This window comes from Triturus cristatus, chromosome 12, assembly GCF_964204655.1.
Source record: "Triturus cristatus chromosome 12, aTriCri1.1, whole genome shotgun sequence".
NCBI classification, from domain to species: Eukaryota; Metazoa; Chordata; class Amphibia; order Caudata; family Salamandridae; genus Triturus; species Triturus cristatus.
Window position 1 is genome coordinate 110,647,306 of NC_140595.1, and position 19,004 is coordinate 110,666,309.

Consider the following 19,004-nt stretch of genomic DNA (forward strand, 5'->3'; position numbering starts at 1 on the left):
GTGCATACAAACTAGAGATGAAGACATTGGACTAGAAGGCATATGGACTAGGCTTGAAAGACAAAGGCAGCGCAGCAAAGGATTTGCGAGCTATAATGGTTACTTTGGTTTGCCCATGGATTCAGGGTGGTGGTGATCAGAGAGCCCATCCAGTGTGTGGGTCTGATCTCTTGTTCTTCTGGAATAATGGACATCTCACTGCATCCCCTGGTTACTGTATTAATATTGAGGATTCTGGTTCTCACACAAACATTCAAGGTGCTAGTTTCCCACAGACTTGCGGTGTTTTATTCGTACGCATGTACACAGCTGAATTATTGCCTAGCAGCATGGCTCCCAGCCTGAAATGATTGGACCATCAGACTCACTTGTGGGCTGACCTTTGGTGAAGCTCCTGTTTTTGTTCATGGGTATTTCCCACTAATGGTGGTAGGTTTGAGTAGTTTATGTGATAAGCCCATCTTTGGGCCTTACATTTAGGGTTGAACTGGGAGAGAAAACAGGCCCAATTATCAAAATAAAAGTGGTCCTCATTAACAAATCAGGTAACCAAATACGTTGCCCACATGTGCAAATCTGGGCACTTTTGAACTTGTAAAGACATTCTTTTTAGGTGTTTTGTAAAGTATGGGAGACTGCATACATATGTGCTTGCTTCAGGTGGTGTTTGTGGTAAATCAATAGTAAAATGTGGCCCACCAGAACTTAAAACAGGCCCACAAACAGCCAAAAACAGCTCAAACACTGTCAAATCAGTTTCTCTAGGTTGACATATAGGCCAGTCTGACCCTGCCGACATTTGTTGGGACAGTGGGCAACACAGGGAGAAACCTATGACAGAACGATGCACCTATATTGTATCTTATATGTGATATGTTTTTATAGGTTGTTCCATTTTTGCCTATGAGAAAAGCTGAGCTAGACCAGGATCAGCACTTGTACTCTCTGTCTTTCTGTCTTTTTCAATCCTACTGCCATGATGCCCTAAGACGACCGCTCACTCATTCACTCACTCACTCATGCAATATGGCATTATAGTTTGTGTTGAACTCTTGCTGTTTCTTAAAATTTCCTTGAACTTTGCTGCTTCTGTAAAGAATCTTGATAAAGCCTGGGTGGAGAGAGAAAATATACTGCAAAAAATATGCAAACTGTGATTGTGCTATAGGAATTCAGTGTACCCTCGTATGAATCTGTTAATGTTAAGAATCAGAAAAAACTGTGCTGTATGGTACTTGGCGATCACATTGAAATAGATTATTTTGCTTTTTTATCTAATATTAATTATGCGATTTGGTTTGGAGTCCCTTCGCTGTTTAAAAAACAACTGTATGTAGATTTGGAAAATCTTTCTATTATTTATTTTAAGTACAACTTTTTCCATGTCGCTTTTTGGTCGTAGGGCAAATGTTGACTTGAAAGAGGCTGATTCAAGATTAGAGAATCCTAAGAACCTACCTGCACTGGATGGGATCTTCAGTTAGCTTCCTTATGAATATGAATATTTTATCGATATATTTGTAGAACAGAAACCCCTCAGTTTTGCCACGACATTGTGAATATCATTTTGCTACAGAGCTGGAAAAGTTAGTGTACAATTTTAGTAAACCGGAGCTAATGTACTGTTGGGTAAAAATTCTATTTTTCAGAAATACTGAAAACAATGTTTTCAGTAAAGCCATCATAATAGCCTGAGTGTCCTTAGTTGTCCAGATAACCTAATCTTTTTGTCTACTCTGGGACTTATAATGCATTCATTTGGCTGTCCTTTACGTGCTTTTAAGTCACACATTGGTTCATCATTAAGTCCCTGTAACTCAATCGTTTAAGCTACTGTTTAGGTTCCTTTAATTAAATATTTTTTTTCAATCAACCAACCAAAGAAACTTTATTTCGGCCGGTGGCCATAAAAGTGCATGTGTGTTACAGTAACATTTCATTAAGACAGTCCACATGGGCACGTGCCCACACCCCATAGCCTTGGATTAAAAATTACCATCACAAAGGCCAGCACCCCATAAAAGAGACCTAGATGTATACAAATACAAGACATTATTAAAAGCAAATATAAGTCATATTACAACCGCTAAAAACACACATAAAAACCCAAAAAATTAAAAATTGAGAAAAAGGGACCAAATCCAGTCAAAACATTGTAGGGTTGTCAGCATGAACCTGAGAGTTGGCAATCAAAAGCGTTCTGCGTACACCCCACATAGAAAATAAAAAGCACGACACCGCAAATACAGTGGGCATTCAAGTGTTTTATTTCAATAGCCTAAATGCCTCTGCACAGTGCTGGGAACCCAGGTTTCTGCATAACTTGATCAACCATCAATGTCTAGCCTTCCTATAGCCCGGACAAAAAAAGAATACATGGAGTTCTGTCTCCTCTGCATTGCTGCAGGCCGGACAACCCAATGGGGTCGAGCCAGCCCATTTATTTGTGAAGGCACGCAGCGGGAAGACCCCATACCTAAATTGTAAGTATAGCTTCCTGGCTAGGGCGGAATGAATGTCGTCCAATATGGACTAAATGCTATACTGATCTTTAATTCCCAGGAATACTACTGTAAGTGAGCCAGTTGTAGGGCTCCCCTGCAGGTGTGCGAGTTTACTCTCCCTATAACTCTGTGCTAATTCCTTCCTGGATATTGTGGGTCAAGCTGTCTCAGCATTGTACCATGGATATGGCCTACCTGTAGCCAAAAGTGTGTCCCTGACATGAACTAGCCAAGGTAATTTGCCCACACTGTGAAGGCTCAAGACCTCCCTCAGCTTTAACCTATATTCAACCAGTTCCAGGGTGACCCACAGAGGACGCCAGAATGTGAGGGGTCTGAAAGCAGTTTTGTATTCAATTGACCTCACCCCAAGATCCAGGCGAAGCGGTGTGAGGGGGGAGCTGAGGAGAAGACCAAATAGCTGTCTAAAAAAAGTGCTCTCGATCTTAGTTATGGTACAGGGAGAACAGTGCCCCCAGATTTCATCCCCGTACATGGCAGTACCCCTAGCTTGAACTTTATAGATTTCAACTACCGGACCAACAGGTTTATAGGTGCAATTCCTGAATAACTTAGACAAACCCCCGTGGTCTGAGCTAACTTTAAGCTAGTTTTTTTTAACAGAGCTCCCCAGTCCATATTTTCTGTTAGGGTGACCCGAGATACGCGAATACGGACACCTTCTTCAGAGGGATGCCTTGTAAGCACGGGATTGGTCGGGAACTGCTAACTGGATTGAAGACCATAAATTTGGTCTTCTGGGTGTTGATCTCCAGCCTCCTACATTTACAGAAGGCATTGAAGTTGTTGAGGATCCTCTTTAAGCCCATAGGTGGTTTAGAGAGCAAAAGACTATCACCGGCAGACATCATTGCCGGTCCTTTGCGGTTCGCTAACTTGAGCGCATCAATGTCCTTTCCCGCCATCAATGAGTCTACCAGTGCATTTATAAATAGACAGAAAAGAGTAGGGGCAAGGACACAACCTTATCGGACTCCTCAGTCAATGAGTATAGAGGTGGTAAGTTCTACGTTTTTGACCAAACCTAATTTGGGCATAATTGCCTTCATGGAGCCGCTTTACCAGATGACATAGATTGACTGGGGCCCGCAGATAATTTTTCAGTCCTTTATGTTCCTGTAACTTGATCTTTTATCCATCAGTAGTGTTAGAATATACTGGTTACTTTAATTTAAGCTTTTATCAATTCTTAAAGTTTCTGTAAGTCAACTGTTATCCATCTATAGGGGTCATATAACCCAGTCATGCATCCATTGTTTGCTTTCCTAAAACGTAATAATTAATACTGCCCTTGGTTCCTATAACTCAGTATTTTTTCTCTTGAATTTCTGTAAATGAATTGTTTCTCCAACTTTGAAACACCACTAACTCAATTTTGTTTACATCTCTCATGTTCCATACAAACAAACTTGTCTCAAACTTCAGGTTTCTGTAGGTCACTCAATTCTCCATGCTGTGGGGTTTAACTCAATATGTTATTAATTCATGTGGTTTGCAAGCCCACATTATCCATGCCTCCTGCTACTCCTGCACTCAATTTAATTTCCTTCTTTTGACATGTCTTGTAACTCAATAATTAAACTTTTTGTTGAGCACCTAGAAATTTGGGGGTCATTTAGGTCCCAGCAGGTGGGCTATCAGTCCTACAGGTCCATTTTGTCCCTGGATGCCCCGCGCTTTTAGAAATCGCCACCTATTTGATCGGGAAAGCTGTATCATGGTTGCACTGACAAAACAAATGAGTGTATAGTTGGCACCATGTTTATTTGGCCCGCTCGTTACTGATATTTTTGTTTATCAGAAAGAAACTGCTGAGGCAGGAGTTTGTTTCAGTAGAACAAAATAATGGTCCTTTTGTGCAGAGTTTTCTTTCTGTGTGTCAAAGCCATTTCTCTTTTTTCCTGCTTGGATGTGGTATGCCCTGCAGGTTCTTAGGTCAAGGGTTGCCGACAGCGGGAGTCTGCTGAGGCTTGACTGTCTAAAACCCAGGAATACAGTCGCACTCTGAGCTAGCCAGATCTACTGAGGTTTCAGAGCAAGTTTTGCACTCATTGTGCAGAGAGGCAATATGAGGCAACTCTTGGCTCTATTTTTCAGGTTTCTCACTTTTCATTTCAGCCCTCATACATAAATGCTAGTTCACTTTTTGTTGGTAACTTCTTCTTTGATTAGGGGCTGGATGTACAAACATTCACATTTGCGAGTCGCAAATTGCGTCAAATTGCGACTGGAAATGTGAATGTACAACAGTGTCTCAGACACTGTTTGCAATTCCCAATAGGGTCGCAAATTGCTTGCCTCGTTACTAATAATAAAGCAGATGCAAATTTGCGACCCAATTAGGAATGGCTAGTACTCACAGGGATGGTGGCCTGCTGGGGCCAGCTGACCACCATGTCTGTGACTGCTTTTCTAATAAAACAGTTTTTTTAAATGCAGCCCTGTTTTCCTTAAAGGAAAACGGGACGCATTTAAAAAAGAAAAATTAAACTTTTCAGTTTCATTTGTTTAAGGGCAGGCAGTGGACCCTGGGACCACTGCCTGCTTTTAAAAAATATTTCCTCACATACTCACAAGGGGGAAGGGGTCCCCTGGGAACTCTTTCCCGTCTGCGAGTGGTTTACTACCTACTTGAAGTAGGTGGTAAACTGCGAGTGTTTTGCGGCCTCAAATGCAGTCGCAAAACAATAGTACATGGCGACTCGCTATTAGGAAGGGACGCCCCTTCCTAATAGCGAGAATCGCAAATACTATTTTAGCTGTCAGTGACTTGCAAAATAGCATTTGAACATGCCATTACCCTTTTTGCGGTCATCTCCCGTTTGTGGCCGCAAAAAAGGGTCGTACATCTGGCCCTAATTCTTTTGTGTTCTCTCTGCCTAACCCTCTGATGTTTGCTTTGAATGCTCTTCACCAATACATTCTGTGATTTCTGAGTCACTGGCCCTTTTAGCCATTTCTGATCTTTTTCTCTGATACCCATTTCATCCATCAGCTTAACCTCCCTTTGATTGTCTTGTGAGTCTGTGCGCTGCTGTAGTGTCTAATTCTCACTTGTTCCTTAGACATTCTACATACCTTTGGTCCATCTACTCTTTGGTTCCTTCGTGTGTCCTGTGTCATGTATCTCAGACACTGGGGGCCTGAATCTCAAAATGCATTTTGTAGTATGTTGTGCAATGTGCACCACTACAAAACATACGACAAAATGCAATTCTCAAACTACGTGCGGAGTTTTATGACTCTATATTCCCTATACTTATGTGTGTGGAGATCTCCGCCCCAACTGCGGAGTCTCTGGGTGCAGAGAACCCCGCTCACATAAGTTTAGGGAGTGCAGAGTTTTAAAACTCCATGTTGTTTGTGAATCCTGAAGAGTTGTAAATTTACTATAAGGTGTAAGTTTACCTTTGAGAATAAGGAGCATACTGTTAATTTCCACATGATTTTAATATTCATCAACTCTAGAGGTGTTTACCATATTCATTTTTTCCAGGTATTTCCACCATTCAGACTGGTTCCTGATCATATGACCCTGATTCCAAAGAACATGATGCAGGTAAGATAACAAACAAAACAAAAATTAACAAGTGGCCATTGAAGTGCGTAAATAATATTCACTATCAGTACAATCCTGACATCCTTGCAAGTATACGCATTGGAAGTGTGGTGACAAATAACATAACTCTTCTCTATTGGAGTTGTCTGGAAAACAAAACCCTTGATGGTTACCACAAAAAAGAGGTGACTTACTAAATGGTCTATCTTATCTTAATGGGTATGTTTCACCCTAATTGGCAGTGTAGAAGGTGTCCATGGTGTGTATGCTTCAAAGCCTATTATTCTCAACTTCGAACCTTTCACTTGATGATTCAGTTTGCAGCGTGGATTATAAAGCTTCTTCTTGGAAATTCTAAACGTGCATGGAATTACAAGGGGTTTGTGCAGTGCTTAATTTGAGCCAGTGGTTTCTGGCGCTCGGCACCGGTACTTAATTGTCAGCACTGGGGCTTGCGACAGTCTGCCACAAGGTGGCGCTGTCTGGCTGATTTAGAGATGACCACAACAACAGTTAATTATTAACTCAGTATACATTAAAAATTAATATTACCTGCCACCCAAGACATTCTTATAGCTTTGGGGGGCCTGAAATAGTCCGAATTGTCACATTTAGGAGTGTGAATGTTAGTACTTGTGCTGTTACTATAATTGGTGGCTCTGGCAGGGGCAATGTGTGGCACAAAGTGCAGTGGCCTCCTGACGAGAGCCCTGATACTTATTTTTTTGCAAATTAAGTACTGAGTCTGTGTGAGGTTGAGGATTGGTACATGACAATATCTTCACACTAAATTGTTAAGTGAACTGACAAACTTAACAAGCATTTGCAATGCAATAGGTCTCGCATTATAAAAGTGTGAGCAGCTGGCATTGCTAATAATAATGCAACACTAGCTATTGGCTTTGTAAATGATAAATAAATGCCATTATGTGTTTGTTTTATAAAATAGCTTAAAAAAGACATTGTCATGAACAATGCCAATAGCTTAAACTTTTGCAAATGCGAGACCTATTGCATTGCAAATGCTTGTTTTGATTTGGTAGGAGGGGAAGTCACTTCTTGTTGACCACGCAGCTATTCAACAAAACCATAACTATAGCACATGTGCTTGCCCTCGCAAGCACATAATAAATACACTTATGGCAGTAGATTTTCACTAAGGGGTGTAGGTCCACGCTTCGGACAAGTCAAAAGGGGCCCTCTTCTTTATGTAATATCCCTTAACTCACGCTAGATAGATTAAAAGAGCACCCACCTCAGATTTTTGGGACCATTAAAACTTGCAAAAACCAACACAAACTCGAGCATGTACTGTTATCGTCTTCTTAGTGGCATATTCTATTTTTGTTTAGGTGGAATTTCTTAAATAACATTGAGCTCAGGTGTTTTACTCCTTCTGGGCACTGGCGTTGCAATCCCAACTGAAAACATAGTCCATGGATGTGGATGTAACATGAATCGGTGCTTGTTCTGGGTTCTCTTTCCGTGTAGGGCATGCTTGAAAGCCTGGGTTTATAATCGATTTCCGTACAACTCCAAGCGCACTGTCCTTTCCTTTTTTGGAAGTGCAGGTACCCGGGCTAAAAGGCGAATTAAACACGGACACATACAAAGACTTAAACAATGTTGCAAAGTTGATTTATTTAGACACTGTAAATTGGAGATTATTGCAAACGCATGATTAAATGCACTTCTTTACTGCAGCGGGTTATGTTGTACAAGTTACACAGTGCACAGCAGCACGATGCAGTTACTCGGCTTTTGCACCCCACAAAGGCCAAGAGACGTTTCGTATTCATCAGTACGGGGCCAGGTAGGAGGAATAAACATTAGATTATGGTTTGTCTTCATGGTTTGACAGTTCACTGGATACGTAAGTGACTGAGCGCCCGCTACATCTGACGCGTGTTTAAGAGGGGCAGATCTGCTTGTGTAAATGGAGCCACCACTTGGGAAGGACGCCCTTCGAAAGTAAGGTACGACAGATGGGAAATAAATCCACAAATTCTTCTCAATTCGTTCACTTCTACCATAGTAGAGGGGATTGCTTTCGATGCAAATACGCCATAGAAAGTCATAGCCGCTTGTTTTGTTACTCAGCAAGTTAGACTTTGAAGAGTTTTTTTATGCTGCGATTCTAGCTCCCCTGCACCCCACGGGCTTCGGTTGACCTTAGTACAATGCAGACTGTTACATGAACGGTGTCAGTATAAGTTCAAAAGTTCAGGCTAAATTCATAGACTGTTGATTTTGTCGAGAGGTGCACTCGAGAAGCAGGAGAAGGGACAGGGCTTCACTTCGGATCTGCCCGGCCGGTAAAGTGGATGGTGAGTCAGGGCACTCAGATCGGATTTGCTTGTAGGGTCACAATTATAAACGTAAATCCGAAAATGATGTGGGCAAAATTATAGAAAGAGAAGACACAACGTACACACGAAAAAACTTAAAGAACAGTTTGTTTTCGCCATAACCATGCAATTAAAAGGTTTAGGCAGGTATAAGTGGCATCAGAATCTCTTCGACAAAAAGCACTTTTATTCGACAAATGCATGTTTAACCCCTCCAGCTACCTATCTGTAAGATAGAGATATGCATCAAAATAGAAATACACCAGAGCCATAGCCAATAGGTCTCGCTTTTGGGACCTTATAAGTATTTAGTTATGCAGCACAATATCCTTGGTGCAACAACAACTGTTGCATGGCTAAAAACGTATAAGGTCCCAAAGGCGAGACCTATTGGCACGCTTGTTACTGTTTCTATGTGTGCTGCATTAAGCAGCTCACATAGGAGTTTCAAATCGGCATTCTGGATTGTTTTGATGCAGGAAGGGACACCTTCCTGCACATACACAATCATTCCCCCAACACAGACACACCCATGCACTATTGTGCAATGGTGCCTGCTTTGACACTGGGCAGCTAGATTTATTGCCAGTGCTAGGGGAAACGCAGGGGTGCGCCACATTCTTGTTAATACGGCGCCTCACTGCGTTTTCAGAATGGCAAATCTGTAGTTAGCAATTTTTGCTTAATACTACGCTTAGTCATTCTGTTGTAAATATGGCCCAATAGCTCTTAAAAAACACAAAGTAAGGGAAAACCATAACCAAGGTCAGGGATAGAAGCCATTCATAGTAAAGGAGGCCTAAAAGATTAAATGATGAGAGAGAGAAGTAAAGCGTGGTTATGGGCATTGCTTTCATTAGTGCAACAGTTGCAATGGCACCAGGGCCAGAAGCATGAGGGGCCCACTGAACTATGCTTATTGCTGTATTTTATCATTCAAGTAGCAGTCAGGGGCACATTCCCTTCCTTGCATTAGGGCCCACGTTACACTGGGTTCGCTACTGAGCTTGTGAGAGAGAGAGAGAAAGGTCGTGAAGGAAGAGTGGATGTAAGGACGTATGGAAAGAAGAAAGAAGCTTTGAAGGGCCAAAAGCATTAAAAGATGAATGCATGGGTGACAGGACTGATGGGTGAAGTGTAAAACAACATTTGTATGGGTGGTTGAATGAAAGAAAACCAAGAATAATAAAAGGTTGGATGAATGCATGGATAGGTGGATGAAAGTCTGGGTGAACTGATAAAAGGATGGTGAAATAATGGACGGATGAACATGAATGGATGTATAGATGGGGAAACGATGGGTGAATGGCTGGAAGTGTGAGTGAAAGGATGGATGGAGGGACGGAAGAGTGTAATGATGAAAAGGTCAATAGACAGAATGGTAAAGTAAGGATGGGTTGAAGCATGAAGAGATGGATAGGTGGATGGATGTACGAAAGGATGCAGAGAAAGGACAGAAGGTGGGATGAAGGGTCCTCATATAGCGTGACTAGGACCAACTCGGTTCACTCACCAATGGCATGCGTGGTATGGATGAAAGTGGGGGATATTTTAGGGTTCTGGCAACTCCAACAGTTGTGTTTGCTTTGGTCGCCCTAAGTTGGCAGATGATTCAAATGGCGTACCTTTCGCGGATGGAACATAGCATCCTACCTGCAGTATTTTTCACATTTGTATTTCAAAATTGGGTCGCCTGACTGTCTCTATTATTTTTTTAATCTGCCTCACAGACTTGCTGGGACTCCTTTACTGCGTGCAAGCAGTGCGGTGTGCATGACAGGCACAGACATGGCATCAGTACACCTTTACTGAATTGTATGATAAGATTAGCAGACGAGTTCGCATTATTAGGAACTCTGGGACAGATTTACAAGCCCCTTGCGCTACTCTTGCGCCACTTTTAACACGGGAAAAGTGACACAAAAGTAGCGCAAGGGGCTTGTAAATCTGCCCCTCTGTGTTTCTGTCATGGGTTTCCCCCTTCAAATCTTCCTCCAATAAGAGCATCGTGACTACAAGTCCCAGGATTCATTTTAGAGTTAAATGAAATCCCAGGACTGCAACATGGTGTCCTTGATGACACGGGGTCATCTGGTAAATGCTCCTTTATTCTCAGAGTAGACATGTTACTTAAACAACCCAATGTGACCTTTTCCTCCAAAAACGATTGGTTCTTTAATTACTCGTACAATTGTCGGAACAGGAGTTGTAATGCGGCAGCGCCGGCTGCATTAAAGGGGCAGGAAGGCGGAGTTCCCGTGAGTCAGCAGGGGTGCGAATCTGTTTGTAATCTGAGGTACAATGTCTGCACTCGGAGGCCTTAATTGCATTTTCTTCCCTACAGTTCTGTAACCTAACCGCATTCCTGTGCTCGGCAGATTACAGCCAATCAGCGCATGCAGATGAAGCCCTTTGTCTCAGCCTCGCTGAGGGCAGGGGTTAAAGAAGAGAAGACAGTGGGCGGGGCAGGGGAGATAGCGCCCGAGGGGTGGGTGGGATCCGCAAATGAATCTCAAGGGGGGACCCAGGGGGTGCAGGGCGCGAGCCAGGTCTCCCCCTGGGTGGCTTCGCACAATGGAGCGGCCACCCAGGTGTAGGGCAGGGGAGTCAATCAGGATGGCGCGCGGCACGATGGAAGGGCATAAGTAAGGGGAGGGAAGGGCGGGAAAATCACTGTGCCCTCGGGAGCGGGGAGGAGGGGCTGGTTGAAGTTTTGTCCCACCCACCCACCCTCTTTTCCATAGCCATTGTTTTATCCCCCTTTTCTTTTTGGTTGGCAATAAGCCGGTTTTAATTTCTTTTTGCCACGCTAAGACAGGTTTTCTGTTATTTTCAGGCCTGATAGTGTCCTGGGTAGGCGGGGTTTTGCTGGGGGGGTGGGCAGCCTTGAGCGGGTTAGTCCATCCTCCAACGGGGGAGGGGGGGAGCAGTCACGTGAACAGGAAATGAGAATTAGGGGAAGATACACACAGGGGTCAGTATTCTGGTTAGGAGTGGGGTTTTACATTGGGGGTAGGTTTTGGGGAGATTTGAAGACAAACTTTGGAAAGTTATTTCATTGCAGAAAATTATGATTTGGCACCTGTCTTAATAAAGTGGCCTTTTTTGCTAACAAGTAAGTGGTGGTTGGTGAGTTATAGTGCGAAGTCATTGTGGCTTCAAAGGCGCCAGGATGGGGGGTGACGCGGCCTCGCCTCTCGCATTCAAGGTCAGAATAAGACCCTGTAAGTGCAAATGGCGGAGGCTAAGCCCCCTCAGCGGGAGTGTTGGGGGCAATGGGTGAGTGAGACGTCCCGCGGAGGGAGGGCAAATGGACTCTTATGTAAAGCATCAACAATCTCGAGGGTTTTCGAGGCAGCATGCAGATTGCCAGCTCGCAGGAAGGGGTGTCAGAGATTACACCCTACCCCAAAGAATTAAACGAGACATTGTACTACAAGCCTCAGTTTGATGTAGCAGAAAAATGTAACCGAACCATCGGGACATGATTTGATAAGTATGGGACCACACATTTGGTCACGTGTGAAGCAAAAGTGGGAGGCCATGTTATACAGTTAGCACATAATAAACAAGGAATACATTTTTTCCGGTGAAAAACAAACCCTTACTGAAATTCTCTATATAAAAAACGCTGGTGTTTCGCTGTCCCCAACACCTAAATGTACACAGCCGGCATTTGTGAGCACTGGCTTTAAATCTCGAACTCGGAAGTGGATTGAGTCATCTGTGGTCACATCCCCCACCCAACCAAGGAATACACAAGTTTGCGCCCCTGCCACTATATTTAGCTCTGTTGAAAAAAAGCATTCACACTGTACTAAATTGCGAAAATACCGACTATGTGACTATCGAGAACTTGGTTGACAAACTCAACAAGAAGGGCTGGGCGAGAAGGGAGGGGGGAATGCCAGCAACCGAGGAGCCCGCGAAAGTGAAAGTGATCGTGATTATGATCGCTACGGAGGAAAGACACATGGCAGGAATACACAAGTTCGCGCCCCTGCCGCTATATTTAGCTCTGTTGAAAAAAAGCATTCACACTGTACTAAATTGCGAAAATACCGACTATGTGACTATCGAGAACTTGGTTGACAAACTCAACAAGAAGGGCTGGGCGAGAAGGGAGGGGGGAATGCCAGCAACAGAGGAGCCCGCGAAAGTGAAAGTGATCGTGATTACGATCGCTACCGAGGAAAGACACATGGCGCTGCGCGCGTGCACGTTCACGTGCACTGTAGCTTTAGGCCACGGCAGCACTTTGAAAAGCCCACAAATAAAATGTCTCTTCGAGCCTTTGGCTCGCGAGACCTAAAAATGAACTCTTTCAAATCTTCCTCTACAATATTTAGTGGGCAAATGTTTCTTTTGTTAAATTCCTTGAAGGTTCAGACTAACTAGATTCTTCAATCAACACTATAGCCCGTACTTTTACCAGTACCTTACCTCGATGCTTAGTTTTTTACTTCAGATTTTTTTTCTTTTTCTTGCTAACACTTAATTAGTGTCAGCAAAATAGTTCCTGAAGAAGAGTGAAGTATATTGGTGTAGTCCCACTTGAGGATTGAAGTTTCTTAGATTGATTATTTCATCTATCTGGGCCTCTGTTCACTTATCTTCTGTAATTTAGAGCAGTGAGTAATGGACTAAACTCCAATCTTCAGCACCTTATAAAAGCCTTGATATTTACCTTTTAATGTTCATGGAAAGTGTGGAGTTAACTGTAGGCCAGGGGCTGCTGTCAGCTCCAGGATCTTGTCGGGACTTGAGTCTGGTTGTGGTTTCTCAGAAGAGAAGCTAAGCCACCTCTCCCTAAGTCAGCACACCCTCCACGTGACAAGTATCACACATGAAGATAAAGCTACTCCAAGGAAAAAAGGGGTCAGGGAAGAAGGAGACAGACGAGGTCCTGAAGGCAAAGCAGTTTTATCACATCCAAGGAATTTACAAGGATCTGCTAGACCTTCTGGTTTCTATAGCAAAAGCATACAACACATAAGAATAAAAATGTATATTAAATAATCTTTTCATGGCCCAAAACTCAAGGTTATATTTACCAGGGTCTGGTATGGAAAACCTTGTAAATAGCCCCCCTCCACCTTCCAGGTTACAGCCAGAGAACCAAAAGAATAGAAAGATTTGGCTAAGCAAGTTTTTAATTCCAGAATCTTCAGTAAGTGGGACAAAGTGATGAAGGAGCAACACATTTTGAGTAGTTCAGGACTATAGGGAAACAGAAGGGAGATGTAAAATGGTAGAAGCCTGCTAGGGATTTACTCCTCGGAATTCCGCGGAGTTGCATAAAAATTCCGCAAGATTCCACAAGTTCCTCCCTTTTATTACGTTATGTTTTATATCGCGATTTATATCACACTTTTGCCATTTCCAAGCGCTAGTATTGCATGGGCGTATGCTGGTTCAGTGAAATATTCTTGGGAGATCTGCTCTTTCAGTGTAATGTTTTGGAAGGAATTTTCTAGAGCATGTGATGTTAGTAAACTGACACCGTGCCCACTTGGTGCAAAGGGATGCGGCCTAGCCATGCTGTTCTGCCAGAGAGGATGGCCATCTTGCATGCAATGCAGCCAAGTGATTGTGCCATCGTACCTGATTTGAACATTTTTATGGAGGATGTGCCTATCTGGTAGGTAACAAATAACAACACTGGTTGGAAATGAAACTAATATTAGCGTGATAAAATACACCAAATTACGAGTGCCCGGCACCCTTGTAATTCCACATGGTTCCCGCTGCACTGGGACCACAGCGACCTCCCTTGTGTCGCCTCTTTATGCATGGGCATCATATGCCACCTCTGCCTCTTCTGCGGGTGCTTGTCCCATCCTTACCTCGCCATGAGCCCCTTGAAGCCAGTACACCCGGGCCCCCTTAGGCCCCTGCTGGCTGTGGCCTCCATTTTTTTTTTTAAACAAACTTTATTGAATTTGAGATAAAGTTCCAGTCAGTATCAATGCATCGTGTGTTACTATGATCAGGATCATAATTCTTCAATTCACCATAGCCCTTACACAGTGGTGGGGAAAAGGCAGTAATGATCAATCCCAGTCTCATAAAACTCCCTCCCCCTCCCCTGGCAACTCCCTGAGCATATACGTCCAGTAGTATCCAATTTGAAGCTTTCGTATGTGTCCTTGTTCTGGATTGAAGACCCTCGGGCGTGTCACTAGCAGAGAAAACATATCTTGTAAGTCCCATTTCCTTCAACTGAGGGTGCACATTAAACCCGAGGCGCTTCTATCAAACCTCACATATAGTACCAACTGCATCTCGCTGCTGGCTGTGGCCTCCATGCTGCCGACCTCGGGGGTCCCTCTGGGTGAGTGTGTGTACTGGTGGCTCAAGCTGTGCACGCTGAGCCCCCTAGAGGGGCGGTAAGTCTGGCGCTGCTCTCTGGTAATACAAGTCTCTGGGCGGGTCTGGGTTCAGGTCTGGTCTCCCAGGATCAAGGGTGCGCAGCCCCCCAGCACATGCAGTGAGCCCTAAAGACGTGCTTCTGGAAGTGGCTCCTCAGCCTCTCCCATGTGGGCTCTGTGCATGACAAGGGGGCAGGAGACATCTCAGCTTCACACTGCTGCCCCTAGGGGCCTGGTGTGCTAAAGTCCCCTCTATCTTCGTCGTGTCCAATCTATGCATGATGTCTCGCTGCTCTGCCTGTATAAATCCCCGGCTCACCAGGGGGCTCCTCTGACTCAGGACCTTGCCCGCCTCTCTCTGTGTAGACGTGTCCTCACCTCTGCTCCAGGGTGTCTCAGTTGTTTACCCCTTGAACTCCTGCAACTGCTCTCAGATTTGTGGCTGCACCATCAGCACCTCAGAGCTATCAGCAACGCCCGGTGCATTGTGGGTTCCATGGCCCAGCAATGTCAGGAACTCACACAAGGCACGTGCAGCACAGGGCTCAGACTGTGAGGTTTAGCTGGAATGCATGTTGCTGGTGAATGTGTCATGCACAGAGTAGACACTGAGAAACACGCGTCCTCAGCTTCGCAGGCCTTTTCTGTCTGCCTGACTGAGCCTCACCCCTTGACCAATACACGCCGTGCATCAAACGGAGTGTGGGCATTAGCTCGCCAGCTGTCAGTTGGTCTGGGGATGGCGCAAGTAAACTCGCCATGTTGCAGTGGCCTGAGTTTTTGGCACGCTCCAAGCGGAACGTGGAGTAGCAAAACTCCATGAACTCTATTGGTGGAGCGGAGTTTATCGCCCGTCCCAACACAGATGTACAGGGGAAGTAATGAATTTGTCTTTGCTTTCAATGGGAAAGCCGGGCTAGCAGTGCAGGACTCCTACCAGTCTGCATTGGTGGACTGGGGGGCTCGTTTTACTTGGGGGTACTGCCAGGCGGCCACGGTCGGTGCTGCAAGCCTAACTTACATGCCCTGGGTGCCAGGGAACCATATACTAGGGACTTTTTCCAATTGGGTACAACCAATTCGACGGATATTTTATGACCAGGGCACTGGCACTGCGGTCTGGTTAGCAGGCCTCAGTGCACTCTCAGAGTCGGAAACCCAGCAGCATCAGTCAAAAACTGGGGGGTGTCCAGAAAGAGGCATATGTATACCCTATGCTTCAGTGTTACTCCCATCTGCACTGCATTCCAATTTAGAAAGTCCATTATGCAATCTTATTGCTGATAACACATATTATATAATGTCAATATACTACATTGCTAATGGCGGCTTTGTGATGGTAGTCTGATCTTAACTCCAAGCTCCATACATTTGTCTTCGGTAATGACCTTCCACAAATTCCTTTATCCAACCCGCTGATGATATTAAAATCCTCGCCATTAGAAGACATGATCACAAGCTGTGTTACTGATTGCTGCTCCCATTTTAGTTTTTATAGTTGGTATTTGTTATCCCCTTTCAATGAAAGAGAAGTTTTTGAAAATATGAAGTGACTTCCTGATACACAAGTGCCATCAGTGAGTGAACACTGTTTACCCATTCTCTTCACAAGTTCCCTGATCTGTTACCTCAGATATCCTGTACCATTCACAAATCTCAGATCATCAAGTTCTAACAGTAAGCATAACTCGCTAACTTTGTTATCACTTTAATTAATTTAAAAAAGTATTGCTTCTGGAACAAAGCAGGCATTGCTGAATGTCTCTAGTTGTCCATCGTGTGACGTCATCCTGCTGCTTCTGGCACTGAAAGCACAGAGGGCAAAAAAGTCTCTGAGACAGATGATCAGTTCACTTGAAGCTATATACTTTTCTGTAACTGGCATCCTGCAGTCGATGGATTCTGACGACAAGCTGCTGTTCACCACAACAGAACTTTTCAGCTGAATCCATCTGCCTTTAAATGAATGTATGCTTACTGATTTCACACTGAAACATTTGTACCCACTAGCTTGACTCTCTGTAGACATCTAGCTGTCACTGCTAGAAGAATTCCTTTTTAGGTCTCGGGACCATCCGGTCTGCCGAAGGCAGAACCGGAAGTCGAGAGATTTAATGACTTGGAGAAGAGTGGCTTGAAACCGCCCCTCTTCTCCCCTGTTCTCCATTGGCTGGCCTCTTGAATGCTGGCCAGCCATTGGAGAAGAGGTCAGTCATTCAGATTAGGCCCCGTCCTTTTCGGATCGGGGGGCGTGTTTTTTGCAAGAAGTCTCAAGGAGGAGATAACAGCAAAACACGCCCCCGAATCCGAAAACGACGCTGCCTTTCTCCGAGGCATTTCTGCTCTGCCTCGGAGAAAGGCGGTGGTGTCTTCCGGTGCCCTCGGCTTGTTTTTGGAGGGGGGGTTAGAGACCTAAAAACCATGTTTTTTACCTTCCCTGTGAATTGCAGACGCTTTTCCAACACCCGAAGTAGCAGTGGTAGAGTTGCGAGGAACCGTATTCGAGAACCCAACAGATTCATGGGGAACAAAGTGTGATCTCAACAGGTTCGGTCTCAGTCACAGAAATATAAAATAGGATCTTTTGAGGAAAAAACAAACCATTTCAGCAGAGAATATGCCAAGATTAAAATCCCGTACTACACACGTGCCAACACACCTACTGTCCAATGCCGCGCAAACGAAGCCATGAAAAGAAACTGTCGAACAAGCTGCTACAATACCTGAAATCATCAAGTAATAGTCACATTCTTGCGAAATCGCTCCCAAACTACGTCTAACATACCGGGTACCTATAAGGAAAAAAGTTATTTTGCATTGTAACTTGTGCAGATTATGAGTGCTGTTAATGTATTGGTGTATTGCATCTTGAAAGCGTCTTGTCCAATCAAGCCATACAAATAGAAATGTGTTGTAACTAAAGGACACGGGGCTCCCTCTGCTGGAAGAAAGGTAAATAGAACTAGAAAGATAACATTCTGTCTGAACACAAGAGCAACAATTTAAACTACTTGCTGCAACTAGAAAACAAGCACTGGCAAAGCCAACAGTTCACGCATTTGGGTCCCAATGGCTTTGCACAATAACGTGAGGCATGGCAAAAAAACAACAAAAAAAGCTGGATCGGTAAATAAAGATTTCTAAAAATAAGCAGACTAAAGCGGGGGGAAGCATCTCAAAGAATACGGATGGGGGAACTTTACAAAGGATGTGGGTGGGGAAGCATTATTACAGGCATAGTGTGAGGGAAATAACATGGAGGGCGTGGAAGGTAGGAAGCAAAGTGGAAGGGCTCAAGAGGCAAGAAGCAACACAAAGTGAGGGATGGAAGCAACATAGAATGAGGCTGAGAGAATAAATGGGAGAGAGAGCGACGTGAAATAGGCTGTGGAGAACCGATCAGGTGATAAAAGCATTGTGGGAGGAGAAGTACACGAAGGCAAGTGCTACAGTGAATGGTCGGAGAGAACCACATACACAACAAATGGTAACGCAGAGGGAGAGAAGTAGATGGAGGAAGACAACTGGAAGACACATGCACTTTAACATAGTGCCGAACCAAAAAGAAAAATGTAGTGCTTGAAAAGCAAGCAGTGGAAAGATACTGGTAAAACAAATGTTCCAAGGGAATGGACAAACACAAGAAGAGGAAGGAAAAGCACACACAAGCTAACAAAAAGTCAAGTTACTGAGAGTAACATTAATATAATCGGTGTTAAGCAATGGGCAGCTCTAAACCCACTGTAAGCTGAAATAGGTCTTTTCGCCAACAGGCAGCTTGTCCAGTCAGGTAGGCGACACGTAAAACAGAAGTCATGCATAACAAAAAGTGACATTTATTTTAGGACACATGATAGCCAGGAGGAGGTGCTTTCTAATGTATAACTTGTAAACTTCCCAATCAGCAGCTCTTGTTTTGAACCCAAGCTCCTTTGGTTGAGCGAATTGTGTGATCCTGCACATAAGCCTGCAATCCGATTACCCAAAATGACAAAAACATCAGAATACCTAGCAGTGACTCGGAAGAGAGTGTTTAACACCACACAGTGGCTACAACAATTTTGGTACCGAGCTGCATGCGTTTGTGTTTTGCATGCCATCACTAGAGAAAACAAAACAAAAAATGTTAAGACTGAGGTTGGAGTGGGAATATTATTTTATCAATTAATTTATTCATACATGTGATTATGTTTATAAAATG

At 44.0% G+C, this 19,004-nt stretch overlaps 1 protein-coding gene across 1 annotated transcript in view; it reads left to right on the forward strand.

The window, feature by feature from the left end:
* Window positions 1-19,004, forward strand: part of NUP210L (nucleoporin 210 like) — a 358,615-nt gene that overhangs the window by 207,476 nt on the left and 132,135 nt on the right. The window contains exon 24 of the mRNA XM_085637033.1: window positions 6,022-6,084. Coding sequence (XP_085493159.1) covers window positions 6,022-6,084 — 63 coding nt within the window. The remainder of the gene's footprint in view (window positions 1-6,021; window positions 6,085-19,004) is intronic.